The sequence below is a fragment of the Numida meleagris genome, chromosome 1, assembly GCF_002078875.1.
Source record: "Numida meleagris isolate 19003 breed g44 Domestic line chromosome 1, NumMel1.0, whole genome shotgun sequence".
NCBI classification, from domain to species: Eukaryota; Metazoa; Chordata; class Aves; order Galliformes; family Numididae; genus Numida; species Numida meleagris.
In genome coordinates, this window is record NC_034409.1 from 48190272 (window position 1) to 48207004 (window position 16733).

The 16733-nt window shown below is 42.4% G+C and overlaps 2 protein-coding genes across 7 annotated transcripts in view; one reads left to right on the plus strand and one right to left on the minus strand.

Moving 5' to 3' along the window:
* ANO4 (anoctamin 4) overlaps positions 1–16733 on the plus strand; it is a 183160-nt gene that overhangs the window by 104604 nt on the left and 61823 nt on the right. For 4 of the 6 annotated variants that reach the window (XM_021411757.1, XM_021411609.1, XM_021411678.1 and 1 more), the window contains 3 exons: positions 7456–7556; positions 7806–7907; positions 10078–10122. In XM_021411757.1, the coding sequence (XP_021267432.1) occupies positions 7456–7556; positions 7806–7907; positions 10078–10122 (248 nt within the window). The remainder of the gene's footprint in view (positions 1–7455; positions 7557–7805; positions 7908–10077; positions 10123–16733) is intronic. The other 2 variants (XM_021411848.1, XM_021411939.1) reach the window with 2 other exon arrangements.
* LOC110406091 lies at positions 13353–15816 on the minus strand. Its single transcript, XM_021412168.1, has 2 exons — positions 15199–15816; positions 13353–15102 (listed from the first exon to the last, which is right to left on the minus strand). The coding sequence occupies exon 2, from the start codon at positions 15016–15018 to the stop codon at positions 14062–14064; it is 957 nt and encodes a 318-aa protein (XP_021267843.1). The 5' UTR covers positions 15019–15102; positions 15199–15816; the 3' UTR covers positions 13353–14061.

Below are 16733 nucleotides of genomic sequence, written 5' to 3' on the forward strand. Positions count from 1 at the left end.
TGTTTATACTGTCCTTTCATCCAGAAAAATTAAAATCTGCATCCTATCATCTATTTGTCAGATTAAATTTATATGATTAGCTATTTTGTCATAGAAATCTTATCCATATGGGTCAAACTTGTACTCAGTGTATACTGAAGGGATTATCCAGAAATGTTTTATCCTTGCCTCACAGTCAGTTCAACCTCTTCCATTAAGATGATCACGCTGCAGGTATTTTTAATCCTTTCTTTAGGAAGTGGAGTCCAAGTCAGAGAATATTGTTTCCCTGGTAGATTTACTACATTTGCGTTACCTTACTGGGACATTCACGCTTTCCATCTCAAGTGAATGCAGATGATATTTGTTAGGATTAGAGGCATACTTTCTCGTGTTATTTCTTGACTCAGAGGGATTTGTATCTCTTTACTGCAGACTGTAAGGTCATTGTTGCGCATTAAACTTTACCAACGATGTAGTATTTACATTTTGCTTCTACTAAAGTAAACCACCCCATTCTTTAAGTTGCCCCCCCCCCGCCTCATATATTTTGTCTACATGAAAGGACATTTGCAAACATTTCCCCTTGTTACGAACTCTATTCTGTTCCAGCAGTGAGATCCTGTCAGCCGCTGCCAAAAATTAAGTGCTGTGACAATTACACCTGCTCTGAGTTGGATTAGACGACACACTGCCCGAATGCTGGCAGTAGCGAGCCACCTGCTTGTATTACAAACTCCACTGAAGCTGAACCTCTGGAAATATTTTGCTAAACAAAGATAAAGCTTTACCCATCATCAAATTTTCATATAAAAATCATAGTAAATTGTAACCCCTTCCCCATGGCTCCTTATACAAAGTTATTCTATATTTTATATGTCAATGTCCTCATATTTCAAAATTGTTTTATTAACAGCTTTCAATTTAGTAGTTAGGGCTTTATTTCTTGAATTTCTTGAATTATTTTCACCCTTACTGCTTTTGCCCTTCTCCTAAGTCAAAAGCTTCTTAACATCCTTGTTAAAATGTGAGTAGTATATTCCTCTTTTCCATCACACCTGCACTGTGATTGAAAGGATACATTTGAAAGATATTTGCACTATTATTTACTAGATTCCTTTGATCCATGAATGTAGAGGCTAATGCATTTGTGTAATATTTTCCCTCAAACAGGACATATATTGAGAGTATGTAAGTACTTACCAGTGGTAAGATATGCACTTTTGAAAAGTACTGGCAGAACTGCTTGTCCAGTTCTATGGAATTACCTTTCTGAATTTATATTTATTTTGGTTTTGCAAAGGAAGGATGATTTAATCAGCTAAAATTTGCTGGCTTTTTTTTTTATCCACTTAATTCAGTCCACATGGCAAATCAATCTGTGCTGTTAATATACTAGAGTCATTTTCAAAAACAGTGGAACTTCTGACAGTTCCTATTTACTGCTCTGCACTGAGACATCATATGGAGTCTGACTATAGGCAGAATTGTTACTAGAGGACAGATGCTGATTTTCTCTTCTTTTCTGGCTTTTCTTGTCTGATGTTCTTAACAAAAATAAACTGTTTGCAAGTGACTACAACACTATTCCCATCCTTTCTTTTTAAGTTGCCTTGCTTGGTCTTTGTAATTTAGGCAAGAATTGATTCTAGTTACTGGATCTGTTTCAAAATCTTTTTATCTTACATTTCTTTAATGAGCAAGACCTCAAGAGGTGGGAAAATTCCCAGTCTTCAGTATTTTTTTCTTAAACAATGACAGAGAAAACATGTTTGTAGTAAATTCTGATTTCTTTTCCTTTTACATCTTTTCCCTGTAGATAAGCATACACAAATTAGAGCATTGTTTTTTTTACAGTTGTCTGCCTAGTAGCCTCAAGGCAAATAAATAATTACACCACCCAATTGGAGACACTGTAATTTTATCTTTCTTCAAGGTTATCTCCTGTGAATCTCTTTTTCTGCTTTCTTAAATTTTAACCTAAAAAATATACTGTATTAAGGTGGGTCCTACAGTTGTTTTTGTCTTAAAATGACTTGACAATAATAATAATGAATTTAAAAAGTATTTTTTTTGTTGGAAAAGAATATTCAAGAATGTATTTGTTACAGGACACAAATCTCCAGCCTTGATCCTAGAAGACAGCCTGCAAATACTGCAGAATGTGGGCTTTTCAAGAGATGTTCAAAGTCAGCTTAACTTTGCTTCCATTCAGACTAACAATGATAACTTCAAAAAGAGCAGAGTCAGGTTAATAGTGAATATGTATTTTTAAATCCTGGCATCAAAAGAACTTAGAATGCCTGCAGAAGTACATGTGAGTTTGTAAGCCTGAACTTAAATTCAACAACAGTTAACATCACTCTGTTTCTAGACATGAAAGCCCACTTTCAGAAGAAGATCAAGAACTGGGCTTGTTTAGCTTGGAGAAGAGAAGGCTCTGGGGAGACCTCATTGTGGCCTTCCAATACTTGAAGGGAGCGTCTAAACAGGAGGGGGTACAACTGTTTACATGGGTGGATAGTGATAGGACAAGGGGGAATGGTTTTAAACTAAGACGGGAGATTTAGGTTAGATATTAGGAGGAAGTTTTTCACACTGAGGGTGGTGACGCACTGGAACAGGTTGCCCAGGGAGGTTGTGGATTCTCCGTCCCTGGAGGCGTTCAAGGCCAGGCTGGATGTGTCTCTGGGCAGCCTGGTCTAGTGGCTGGCCCCCTGCACACAGCAGGGGGGTTGAAACTAGATATCATTGTGGTCCTTTTCAACCCAGACCATTCTATGCTTCATATGATTCTATGAACCTGATGTTTCTTTACAAGTTTTCCTTGGCCTAGCTGATGACCCAAAGAAGTTGCTTATGCTTTTGGAGTTACATAAATGGCCCTTACATTACACTCTCCCATTACTTTTACAGTGATACTGGAGAAGAATACAGTGCTTAGTTTTTAAGCACATTTGTGGTTGATTTGTTTTCCTTGGGAATACAGTGTCTATACAGACTTACTGATAAAAGATAAAGATGGTCTTGTCAGAAGGAAGGAATAGTCATTTCTGCCTATAATATGTGGTCCTATGGCACTACCTGTATTGTCAGATTGGCATAGATAATATCATGATAAAAGTGATTTATCAGTGAAGACAGTAAGGGTGAGAATTAATGAATACCTCTTGTACTGAAATGCAGTCCATGGAAACATTTATTTGTGGTTGTTAAATACTGGTCTAGTATTTTCAGGAAAATGATAGTTCCAGATCTACTGAAAAAGGAGGTGAGTGAGCAGGAAGAAGGACGGAAAAATTACAGCTTGTGAAAAATAGTAGATTAATGACACAGCAGAATGACACTCTTTGTATATTGACTATCTGTGACCCAGGGTGTGGTGGTCTGAATTTTGTCCTATGAGACATTCTATCATGTTTTGAAGATGAGGATTCAATTAAACTAAATACACCTTGCTAGTGTGTTTAATCAGAATTAAAAAAAAAAAAAAACATTCCTGTAAGAAACAAATTGCTTTATAAATAATGCCTTCTTTGCATGTTCTTTGAATGTTCTCTACTTTCCCATGAGAAAACATGTATTTTTTCAACCAACGTTTCTCTGGAGAAGTGTACAGTTTTACCATAGAAAATATTTTTTTCTCAACCACTTACAGTAAGTGGCTTGCCCAGAGAGGTTGTGAAATCTTTTCCCATGGAGATATTCAGAACTCAACAGGGCAAGCCCCTGAGCAAATGATTAAAATTGGCCCTGCTTTAGTTAGAGAGTGAGCACAGATGACCCCTAGAGGGGACCTAAATTACTCTGTGGTTCTCTGATTATAATCAAGTCTCTTGTCACACACTATGCATATTCTTCCTCAATGAATAAGTTTGAAATGACCAATTTATATGAATATTTGTGGCCTGGCAATTATCATAAGGTGATGATTGGTGATATTGGTGTCATGAGTCAAAGCTAAACACATGCTCCATTTTAATGTTTGGCAAGTGTTATATTTCATTTTCTGCCCCCTTTATTGCTGTGTTAGTTATTCTTTCTTTATCATCTAGACATCACTTTCTGCAGATTGCTCATGTCAATAAACAGTTTTCTTATTTAAATCTTCAAGCTGCGCAATGTTACATTGATTTTTGCTTGCATATTCCTATAATGTGAAATTGAGTTTATTTCTCCAAACTTTTTAATGAGCCAAGTCTCTAAAGTCAATTATAAAAGAACAGTTTTCCTCTCAAGAGGAACATTTCGAAGCCAAAGGATACTAAGGTGTCTAAGTACTAATATAAAAGACAGTTTAGCAGATTCTATTCACTAAAGTATTTTTGTAACTAAGATAAAGCTATTGATATTTTCTTTTAGATGCTGTGATTTGCAATTTTCTCCTTAGATTAGGTGAATGTGACATTGCATTCAGTTACTCTTCCATATGGATTGTTCTTGTATTTCCAATCTTGCTTATCTCAGTCTTTCCATATGCTTTCTTTTATGAAGACTTAATATGAGGAAACCCAAGTGAACTGGATTTGCATATTCATAATTTAGCATTATTATCTCTTCTGAACATAACTGAGCCTTGCAAATGCATGTTTGTTAGATCTTCTGGGGACAAAATTGATTAAACAATATTACAATATCTGATTAAAAATAATCTATATCTTGAAACATCTGTATTTATTTTTCTCATAAGTATTTGAATTCTTTTCACGTTCCTGTATGAAAACATGTAACATATAAGAAATCAAATTTAGATAAATACAGGTTTCACTTGTTAAATAGCATATCCACAAGTCCTGTTACTGGATCTGTCATACTTTGTATGGCTTAAATTACAGTGTGCTGGAAAATGCATATAACATTCATCACTAAATTTACAGACTGTTTTAAATCAATTTCGTCAATTTTTCAGCTATTATTAGTGTGTCTGGACCTCACTAGGAGATTTGTTCGTTTAGTTTGGTTTTCATCTAAGCTGCTTATGAAAAAATTCCAGTCCTCTGCTGACTTAACCTTAACCTCTTTGAGAGTAGTTTGCAGGACATTTTTTGAGTAGCAGTCCTTAGTCTTGGTTGTGTGCAAGGCTGTTGATGTGGTCTACCTTGACTTCAGCAAAGCCTTCGGCACTGTCTCCCACAGAATTCTCCTGGGGAAGCTGTAGCCTGTGACCTGGGCAGGTACCTTCATTGCTTGGTAAGGAACTGGCTGGGTGGCTGGGTCCAGAGAGTGGTGGTGAATGGAGCTGGCGACCGGTCACAAGTGGTGTTCCCGAAGGGTTGGTACTGGGGCCTGCCCTGTTCAGTATCTTTATTGATGACCTGGATGAGGGCATTGAGTGTGCTCTCAAGTAAGTTTGCAGATGACACCAAGTTGGCAGGAAGTGTCAATCTGCCTGAGGGTAGCAAGGCCCTACAGAGGTATCTGGACAGGCTGGATCACTGGACTGAAGCCAATGGGATGAGGTTCAACAAGACCATGTGGTGGGTCCTGCACTTTGGCCACAGCAACCCCAGGCAACGTTACAGGCTCGGGGCAGAGTGGCTGTAAAACTGTGTAGAGGAAACAGACCTGGGGGTACTGGTCGATGCTCAACTGAACTTGAGCCAGCAGTGTGCCCAGGCAGCCAAGAAGGCCAATGGCATCCTGGCTTGTATCAGAAACAGTGCTGCTAGCAGGAGCAGGGAAGTAATTGTCCCTCTGTAGTCAGCAGTGGTGAGGCCGCACCTCGAGTGCTGTGTTCAGTTTTGAGCCCCTCACTGCAAGAAATACACTGAGGCCCTGGAGTGTGTCCAGCGAAGGGCAACGAAGCTGGTGAAGGGTCTGCAGCACAAGTCTTATGAGGGATGGCTGAGGGAGCTGGGGTTGTTCAGTCTGGAGAAGAGGAGGCTCAGGGGAGACCTTATTGCACTCTGTAACTAGCTGAAGGAAGGTTGTAGTGAGCTGGGGGTCAGCCTCTTCTCTCGTGTAACTAGTGATAGGATGAGAGGGAATGGCCTAGAGTTGCACCAGGGGAGATTCGGGCTGGACATTAGGAAGTACTACTTTTCTGAAAGAGTGGTCAGGCGCTGGAATGGGCTGCCTAGGGAGGTGGTGGAGTTACCAACCCTGGAGGTGTTCAAGGAACATTTAGACATTGTGTTGAGGGACATGGTTTAGTGAGAACTATTGGTGATAGGTGGATGGTTGGTCTGGATGATCTTGCAGGTCTTTTCCAACCTTGGTGATTCTATGATTCTACTTGCTGAAGTCTCAGAATTAAAAATCCCCAGTAAGCTGTAATAACTAAGAATGAATGTGAGGAGCATTTAATATCGTATAAAGTCTAAAAGACTAGGAAATAATTCCCTAAAGCCTAACTAATCCTTAAGCTAACAAATTACCCAGTTTTCTCAGTCCTCACACTTTCCTTCTCTCATATTCAGTACACCTTCAGTCATTTCCTGGGCATTCCTTGAATTCAGCCTGTGGTAGTTCTCCTTGTTAGTGTGATCCATTTCGTTGTTGTAAGCTGGACAGAATGCAGTTTTATTACAATATCATTGATTTTCATTAGAATTTCTACAATTTATCTTCCAATATTAATGTGTGAATGTGTTCTCAATAAAAGCAGCTTCAGCCAATGCTGTTGTAGTTTTCCTGAAAAGCACTATTTCTCCTCCTGAGAGCAACATTTTTCCTACATTTCCTACATGAAACCTACATTTTTCCCCTTCTCTATACTGCAAATTCTCTGTTCATCGCTAGACAGCCTTCTATTAGGTAACAACTGCTACAATGTGAATATGTTATGTAAAGCTCTCTTGAAAATACATACAACACATAGGAAAGAAAGCAGTAGCAGAGGAAAGAGTTAAAGATCTCCATGCTGCTGTGGTCATGACCCTAAACCGTCATTGGCACCTGGCAATAAATCTGTGCTGGGGGTGGCATCAGAATTCCTTTTTCCTGCTGACTTTAATTATAACATTCAAATTCTTACAGCCAAGAGTGACAATGGAACCCATGGCTGTTGAACTTCATTATATGTCTGTGTCATTACATTTTTCTTGATTGCCAGATGTGTCTCCATTATATGAATCAAAAAGAGACATCTGTGTCATGGTGAGTACAGAAATCAGGTCAATTAGCAGAAGCAGATCCAAAGCTGCCATTTTAATTTTACCTGAAGCTCAAGACCAACTTTTTTCCCACCCCCCCGCTTGGGTAACCCGTAACTCCATGTCAACCTCCCATCCATGCCCTCTTTTCCATGTGAAGGAAATGCTTGTACAGGTTGGAAGCCATCCCACAGCATGGCTCTTGGGAAACCAGAAGGAAAATAACTTGACAACATCCCAGTAGAACAGCATGTGCTTCAGGAAGAGTCAGGCTGTAGAAGGGCCGACACAAGGCAAGAATAGATATTGATCAACTACCAGTTTTCCTTCTTTCTTATCTGAAAAATTAAGCCCTGGTGGCTGTTTTCTTTTTCTTTTGCAGTCATCTCTAACAAACAGTGACATCATCTTTGTGAAGTTGCATGCCCCTTGGGAAGTCCTGGGCAAATATGCTGAACTAATGAATGTAAGAATGCCGTTCAGGTAGGTGTAGTTGTATTTTGTCTACACACTTTACTGTAAAGATAAAGTAAAAAAATGACACCAGAATGCACATGGAAAGCTTGTCTATAAGATACCACACATGCTTAGAAAATATAAATGGAGTGTCATACATACCATATTCATTGTTCTTTCTTGTGAATGCCTGCCTGCGATTTCAGTAGAGTATTGGTTTGAAATTAAGGTAAGCTGTAGCAGTGCAGCTGTTTTCATGGGGTATTCTATCCTTAGGCCCTTTAACCCCTTCACTGCTGGAGCCCCCTGCATACTTGTGCGCTGCTGTTTTTTAAATGGACATTTCATTGAAATCAATGGGAGGTCAAGAAGATCCAGGTACGTAAGGCTGCACAGAAGGTGCATGTCTGTTGGACGTATCTGGTATGTTCAGCACCTGTAGAATTTCTGCTTGTATAGTGCATAAGCTCAGAAATGCAGATTATAAATATGTATCACTTCTAGTAGGAGCACAATTCAGGCTGTAAGTGCTTTGCCTGTGGAGAAAATAAATTGTATTGAATGCCACTGATAACCAAATTAATTTCACATCATCATTCAGATTGTTTTGATCATTTTTAAGTATTATTTGCATGTTGGGCTGTGGAATTTTTGTGTAAAATATCAATTTTACTCAGCTGGCTATCAGAACTGTTAGAATAGCTTGAAGACTTCAACTTGAACTGACCAAAACCCATGAACTGAGAGGTCTTGATTTTTCTTTTAATTAGCGGAGTTTACAGTTGCTTAATTCCATTGATTTTAATGGAATTACTCCTGAGCAAGATAAAGATCAGACCCAGAATATGCAGCTAGTGAGTTGATGTCCTTTGCAGGATTTCTATTCCTATTTTCTTCTTGCTTAAGGACAAAAAAATGCCTCTAGTATGACACAAGCTCTGTAGCATTAAGAACGTGGTAGGAAGAGTGGATATAAAATAAGGGCTAAATTGCAGGCTTATTCTATATGTATTGAGTTTTGGTTTGTTTTGTTTTCTTGTTTACACAGCAAATCTTTAACAGCTCTTTCTTGAGCTTTTGCTGCTAAAGAGAAAAATACAAAGACTATCACAAGTCATTACAGGATGTTGGTGTTCTTTTTTAAAAACCATTCTAGCCATAGAAACAACTGACTAGGCCAAAAGTGTACCTTCTCCGTATTTCTTGGCATTCCTTGAGATGAATCTGCCCCAGTAAGAGGATAGGATCTCATGATTAAGAAATACAACAGGAATTCATATTTTAGTCTCCGTGAGCAGTTTGTTCTTTCCTGCTTTCAAGTCCCGTTTTTGAGATTCTTTTCTCAGCAGATAGCAAATTAGATGCCATACGAATTATATATAAAGATATGTTTCATGACCACATCTTCATTCTTTTCACATCCACAGAGAGATAATTATTACTATTCTGTTAGGTTGGAATAGTCCGAGGTCCACATGTCAGTGAATAAAATCCTTCCTGTTTCAAAGCAGAGGTCCCAAAATAGTGGATACCTCTGAATATTTGAAGAAAAGTCAAGAAACAGATGGCATCATCAGTAACACTTATTTTTGACCTTTCTCTACTCCTGCTGAATAGGGCAAGAGATATAGCGCTAACTGGTGGAGAATTTGGCCAAAGGAGTCTGTGATCTCTCTACTGAAGATCACATCTTAGCAGTTAAGGTGTAATAGGTACTTATGAGGAGAACAAGAGCAGGGAGTGCAACAGGAGGTGGACATCCCATTCTGTATCTACACAGAATGGTTAGGGGCCACTGCCCTGGGAGATGTGAGCCATGCAGGGCCCATAGGGAAGTAGATCGAGAGAGTGTGGTCAGCATGCATCTGCTTGTGCACCCTTGTCTGCTCACTGGTTCCCCATGCACAGCCTCACACAGCTTATTGCACTGACAACAAAAATCAGCAGTGCCTACATAAGGGGCAGAGGGAGTGGCTGTATCCTGGGGTGGGTGCTGAGCACATACTCAATTACTTATGTAATCCGTATTCTGTTTCAAGGGATGATGCTCCAACAGTTAACACTGGTCCTGGTTGGCACTGCATACTGCATTCAAACACTGTGGTTACTGGCATAATGCAGCATCAGGCACGACTTCCCTGGCTTTTCTAAATGACTCCCCTTTCATTTTATCAAATGTGGTTTTGGTAATTCACTGGTGGATTTGAGATACACAGAGGATGATTTATCCATCATTGTATTGGTCCTGCAAAATTCCTGCAACTGTTTATGGACTACTTGGAAATAGAAACATCTTTGGGTCCCTGTCTTTCACACATGACAAGTAGCAGAAAAAGAGAAGACAATGAGAAAACGATGACCTCCTTGCAATTCAAATGCCACCAGAATCTGTGTGGCTTCCTGTGACAGTTCTGTAATCTCTCTTTTAGTCTCTTCCTTCACCTCTTACAGGCTTCTGTCTTCAATCTCCTTTCCTTCCTTGCTAGTTCATACTGTAACTGACGATGGGTTTTCTTCTCGACTGGCTTCATTTTTGCTGTTCTTCCAGGAGAAAAATCTATTACCTGCACCGCCGATACAAGTTCATGAATAGGTGAGTCCGTTTCTTATGCTGGCTCAGTTTGTGTTTATTTGGACCCAATCACTAAAATAATGGTTAAGATAAAGCTGGAAGTAAAAGGTTATTGGTAGTGTTTCTAGGAAGGTTGGAGAGTGCAATTACACACTAGGACATCTGCAAAAACAGATACAGCAGAGTTACACTTCAAAGGCATTTGCCATGCAAAAGAGGCAATTCATTCTACCAGTGTTCCCTTTTTTAATAACAAGGAGATATTTTTTGATTGATGGAGACTTTTAAGGAAGAATAAGCATGTTACTGCAAACTCTTTATCTATTTATTTTCATGTCACTCATTTGGAAGTTTTTGGGGGATTAACATACCACAGGTACTGCTTTTTTCATTTCCATGCACCTTGCTTGCTTGTTACAGTAAATGGTGTTATTTATATATTGCTTTCTCCATGGGGATGCTTAGTACTTTGTTGGTAGATGGGAATGCAATGAACCATATCCATCTCTGGTGTGAAGCTATTGAGCTTGAGAGATGAGTACTTTTGAAGAACCTTTGAAGTCCTTTCACTCAATGATTAAATATCTTAAGGTTATATTTGATCTCTTCTGTGCTTGACTTTCTGGTATAAAAAACTCCAGTGTGCATTTTCTTTTTGATACCTCAGACAATTGAAGGAAATGTCTCCAAAGAGCCCCAAAAATATATAATTTTGGCAAAGACCAGCTCATATATTGGCATTTAATGCTGCAGTGCTGTTGATGCAGTTTTCAAAGGGGTCTAGCATTTGATTTGCTGTCTCACTCTGAGATCAGTGAACTCACATGAACTTCTGAGGGAGAAGAATTAGATTTGAAAAATCTCCATGTTGGAGAAAACAGCTGTATCACTCTGCAGATAATGTCACTAGATGAACATACATGGGCAAATGAATAATGTATTATCGCTCAGCTGCATAAGCATATTAAAAAGCCTTTTATATATTAAATCCCATCACACTGTGTTGGTGACTTGAAAGTACCAGCACTGATCTCAAATTCTGGTATTTGCTTCTTTTACACTGGTAAACACCAAGTGGGCTCTTTGTGGAGTTAAGACATTTTACACAGCTGGCATCAGCTAGTAAACAAACACTGTTCTTCTGAAGTCGGTCAGTGTTCCCTCATTTGCGATCTCCACTTTTCAATGAGTACATATCGCCTGTTAACTTCAGATTTTATTGGGATTTTAGTTAAGACGTGGCTACTTTCACTATAGCAATAGATTAAAAGGAATAATTAGGAGAAGACTCTAACATTTATATTTGGCATATGAAATTTTGCTTTACATTCATTTTCTTATCAGTCAGCATGTGATTCACATTCAGAATCAAAAGGAGTGCAATTTTTTCTGTTTTGTTTTTTTTTTTTAGTTCCTGAGTGATGACAGCACTTGGCTAAATTCACTTTTTATGGTCAGCTCTGTGACTAGCTGCTTGAGGCAGAAAAGCTGAATAGTCACAGTGGGAAAAGAAAGAAAACATATTCAGCTGTATTTTCATTTATGTTATACACAGATCTACAGCGTCAGTAAAACTATTTCCTTTACTAGTTCAGTGAAGATTAGAAGCCTTGGTCTGTTTTTTGAGCTAAGACAAATATTATATTGACATTGAGGCAAAACAAATATTAAAGAGGGCTTTCGTTAAAGGAAAAATCCAGAGAAGGTCTCTAGCAACTTATGAGTCTCACTTGAATTTTCTCTCTGAAAAGTTCTAGTGATCCTGAAATTTCAAATAATGAAACTGCCCTAGTCTATTCTAGAGGAAAGGAGGTGAATCAGGTATGTATGCAATATTTAGAACTCTAGCTGAGCTGTGATAAAAACTTAACAAAAACCATATCTAGCACTACACTATGCATCAAAGTTGAGCCAGAGATAAAATCAGTCTCAATTCTAAACAATTGTTTTGATTTTTCTAACTTCCTCTTTCCTTTGGAAAAATAAAAAATAAAAGAGATTCTATCCCTACCCTACTTTCTAGTGATAAAACTGTTTGAAATTATTTGAGAAACCAGTTGTGTGTTAAGCACAATGTGCGTCTTTGGAAAGAGGACACTGGGTAAAGGCTAAGCCTGGACAGCAGAGGCAAAGCGAGGACTGGAGTGGGATGTGTCTTTGAGTCACCACATGCATTGAGACAGTTAATTTTTGCTACATGAGGCTAAGTGTATTTTAAAAAGGTATTTAGGAAGGAAATTTTTAACAGCTCTTCCACTTTCCTCTTTCATTGTGGTTAACTTTACAGTGCCTCATCACTCCGTGCATTGTCTTGCTCTTGTGGAGGCTGCTCTGTTTTCCAAACACCATCCCCCTATTCAGAGGGAATGAGTAGCCCAGGTTACCCTTGAAAAAGCAATAAAACACAGTGCATTTTTAACACTAGTGTTTCCTTTCTTGAGAGGAGTTCAGTACAAACCCTGCACTGTTGACTCATGGTGCTGTTGGGGTGGCCTGGAGGCATTTTAAGCTTGGTCATTTTTCTTTTTTGAAGGAGAAAACTGTTTTTTTCCTGAGGATGGCTCTGCTGTACTCTTAAGTTGTCAGCTGTGCAGGAAGTCACTGCAACCTTTTTAGACCTGCTTGCCAGCAGGGAAGGAGCAGGCTCACTGAGCATGCCAAGTACTCTGAACCTCAGGAGTGGCAAACCAGTGAAATTCTGGGCATATGCTCAGTGAGAAGCCAACATGAATAATGCATTGTTCTTAATCTGGGAGAGCACTATGTGCATGTCTGCATGTGCTGTGATAAACCTGCAGCATGCATATCTCAAATGTGCACTTGCGGGATGAATGGGAAAGGGTTGGAGATTACCAAGGGCATTTATAGCTTAGAGAATTCAAATGATTTTAGTCAACAAATAAGCATGGGCTGGGATATTTAGAAAATCCTTCTGTCTGATTCCACACCCAGGGTCACTAAGTCTGCTGAACTTACTGTAATACAAAGCTTGTAACCTTTTCAGAGGAAAATCTGGAAGCCAAGAAAGAGGGAATGCCCCAGGAGATAACTTACTTTTCCCTAGTCATTCCTATCAGTCTCTGCACAGACTAGATCAAGGCTGGGAATCTGGAGAGGACAACTAGAGACTTAAAACAGGTCTGGCCCTTCACAGAGCTGGGATCTGACAACGTCTTCCATGCACTCAGGCACAGACACTTGCAAACTAACTCTACCTGCACTCTGAGCTGCTGGACTGCAGATGCTGGAGGGCATGTCACAAGAGGGTGAAGGACAGGCTCCTCTGCAAGGCTGGGGACAAACCCTGCTCCTCATACCTGCGCACAATACCAAGCCCTCCACCCCTCCAAATACACCACATGCCAGCAAGCCCAGCAGCCCCTGGGCAGATGGGACAGGGACAGTTTGCAATCCCAGGGCCATGGATATGCAAAGTGAACAACACTAGGCCTGCCTTGAGCTGGGGAGCCCAGCTCAGGGCCCAGTGCTCCAGCTGTGGCCTCCTCAGAGCTGAGCAGAGCCGCAGGATAACCGCCCTTCAGCTGCCGGTGGCACCCGGCCTCATGCAGCCCACGACACCATTCACCAAGGCGGCCTGGGCTCCTTGCTGGTTCAGCCTGGTGTCCAGCAGGGCTCCTAGTTCTGCTCCAGATGGCCAATCCCAGCTGTAGTGCGGCCTGGGGATGTTCCTCCCCAGGTGCAGAAATTTGCCCTTCCCCTCTCTGCAGTCCATGGGATTCCCGTCTGAAATGCAACAGTGCCAGCAGTGGCATGGCAGCAGGAAAAAGGGAAGAAAGCATCAAGGACGGGGAAGCAACAACCGCTCTGCTCTTAGCAATGCCAACACATTTTTCTCCTTTATTTCCATGGTGGAATTGGACACTGATGACAAGGGTCCATTGGGGCCGGTGTGTGTCCCAGCTGCTGCCCAGCCCCAGTCTCCTCAGCTCCACCACCGTTCTATTCCTGCCGGCGGGGTGGCCTCTTCTTTGGCGATGCTGAGGCCTGGGAGTCGCTGGCCTTCCTCTTTGGGGCTCGCCGGGTTGTCCTCCCAGTTTGGCTGGTGCCAGAGGGCCCTGCCACAGGCTCTTCTGGCTCCTCGCGAGGCACTGCCTGCTCCATGGTGACAGTCACGGGATTGTAATGTGGGCGGCTGGGATGCCCATGGAGCTCTTCCGCTGTCCTGCCCGGCATTTCGTTCCTGCTGGAGCTGGCAGAGCTGGTGGAGGATGCTGGGCCATGGACAGAAGCCTCCTCCCGTGGGGCAGCTCTGGGCTCTGATGCAGGGTTGGCCTCCTGTGGCCCAGCAGCGGGGGAGAGATTGAGGCCCAGCAAGCGGTGGGCCTCCCTGCCGCACCTCTGCACGGTGAAGGCGATGAACTGCCGTACAAAGGTCACCGTGTGGCCCTCCAGGTCGGGTTCCAGCATTTCTGCCAGGATCTCCTCCGCCAAGCCGACGAGGAGCAGGGCCCAGATGACACTGTGTGCCACCGTATTTGCCTGTGGCTCCTGGGTGCCCAGGATGCGGTGCAGCTTGTGGCGCAGCCAGGACCGCAGGGGCTGCAGCAGGGCCGGGTGCTCCCTGAAGAGGGAAGCCCAGGTGGCAGGAGTGAGGCCGCCCACAGAACGCCTGGGCACTGCAGGCCATGGCCGGGCTGCCCAGGGGCCTGTGGGGCTCCGTGTGGCCATGGATGCCACTGGAGCTGGTCTGAGGACCAGCTCCTGATAGTCGTTGTCCGCTCGCACTGTGTGGATGATGGACTCCACACCCCGTTTGCAAAGCGGACACTGGGGCCTGGTGCTAGTCCACCGCTGGATGCAGTGGAAGCAGAACTGGTGGCAGCACGGCATGGCGTATGCCGCGCTGTCGCAGTTCTCCAGGCATACGGGGCAGCGGGTGTCTAATTCTGCCTCCATGCGTCCACCACGTGCGGTGGGCTAGGGGGAGCACGAGATGGCAACGCGCTCCCCAGCACTGACGCTACAGCAGCAGGTGTCACGCTGGAAGAGGACAAGAGACATGAGTCACACACCGGCCTGGGAAGGGTCCCTCAAGATGCTCCCCCCCCCCCCACCACCAGTCCCCATGCCCTCTACCTATGCTGCTGCACGCGCCTCTCTGGGATATCCCGTCTGCCTGCTCCAAGCAGGGTCGGGTAAACAACAAGTGGCTCTGAGACGGCCACTGAGAGCTGTGCTAGCAGCACCCAGAGCACGTTCCAGCACCAAAGCTCGCCCTCTCCACACTCCAGTCCTCGCACACACGCTCGGTTGGAGGCCAGGCACGAACTGCTGGGCTGAGCTGATGCACCCACATTCAAGCAGCATGGCTATGGAGTCACAATCCGTTGCCTGGAGATGTCTCAATCCATCACTTGGCCAAGCTGCTGGGCGTCACCTTCTTTCGACCTTTGCCAGGGGACATCACTGCCCTCCCTCCCACAGCGATGCCACACTCCATTGCTGGGTCATCACAATGAGCTGTGCTCACCTGCAGCACAGGCTCCAGCCCCAGCACGGATTTTGGGGCTTTTCCCAGTGCTACTGCCCACTCCATTCCCCACATCTCGTGTGCTTGGCATCGGTGTTTCACACCAGACACCAGGGCCCTAGCCACAACTTCCCACATGCCCCATCAGGTTGCTCTGGCCATGGCACGCAGCCCCAGGCATGTACAGCAAGAAGGTTTATTCAATAAATGTCATGTTTCTCTCTGATAGTTGGACTCAATGATCTTAGAGGTCTTTTCCAACCTTAATGATTCTGTGATTCTATCATTCTTAGGCTGCGGAAGGAAGCCTGTGAACAGTCAATGCCCATTAAGAGCTTGTGATAACTTCAGTATAAGTCTCATGTTGTGCTCTTGTAGGCACTGCCATTCTTCTGAACAGTTCTGATGATATATTTATGCCTCTGCTCCCATGTTATTCACAGATAGGGAATATAAAATTGTACCAAAATGGACAGGGCTCATGTGGTTACAATTTTGAATTGAATGCCCATGTTTAAAAATTAGCATTAGCTTTCCTGTCCAAGATAAAAATATGTGAGGAGAGAAGGTTGAATATTGCAGGAAACGTTATTTGTACTTTGAATTGAAGTATGTTATAATTTCATGTCCCTTTCCTACACATTTAGCTGCATGGATATGGATTTCCCTCCCTCAAATTGTGCAGAGCTCACAGCGTTTTCTGGAGTCACAGAGTTATTGGGCTGGCTTATGTTGAAAGCAAAAAAAACCCAACTAGATTTCCAGTCTTTGAACTTCATCTGCAACTGGTCTTAAACTTTAAAATATATTGGTTTATGCCCCCTAGCTGGAATGACCTACCCTTTGACAGAAGTATGGGCATGCCCATAATTTGTCATCTGATTTTTGCAGGCAGAGATCACTGTTTAGAACTTCAATGTGTGAGGGAGGGTGGGGTTCATTTTGCCAGACACATCTCCTCTTTGTTATGTGTTTTCATCATAACATTTTCATTGTAACATTTTAATTTGGATGTGAATTTGTTTTAGATTGTCTCCTCCAGCCACCTCTGATTCTTCCATGTCCTGTAATTTCAGTGTGCATCTTTGCATGAGTACCCTTGGGATTAAATCCAGTTTAATCTTATGTGCTTTCACCTTCT

Coding starts and splice junctions, on each gene's coding strand:
- LOC110406091 (XM_021412168.1), bottom strand. CDS start 15,018: ATGGAGGCAGAATTAGACACCCGCTGCCCCGTATGCCTGGAGAACTGC.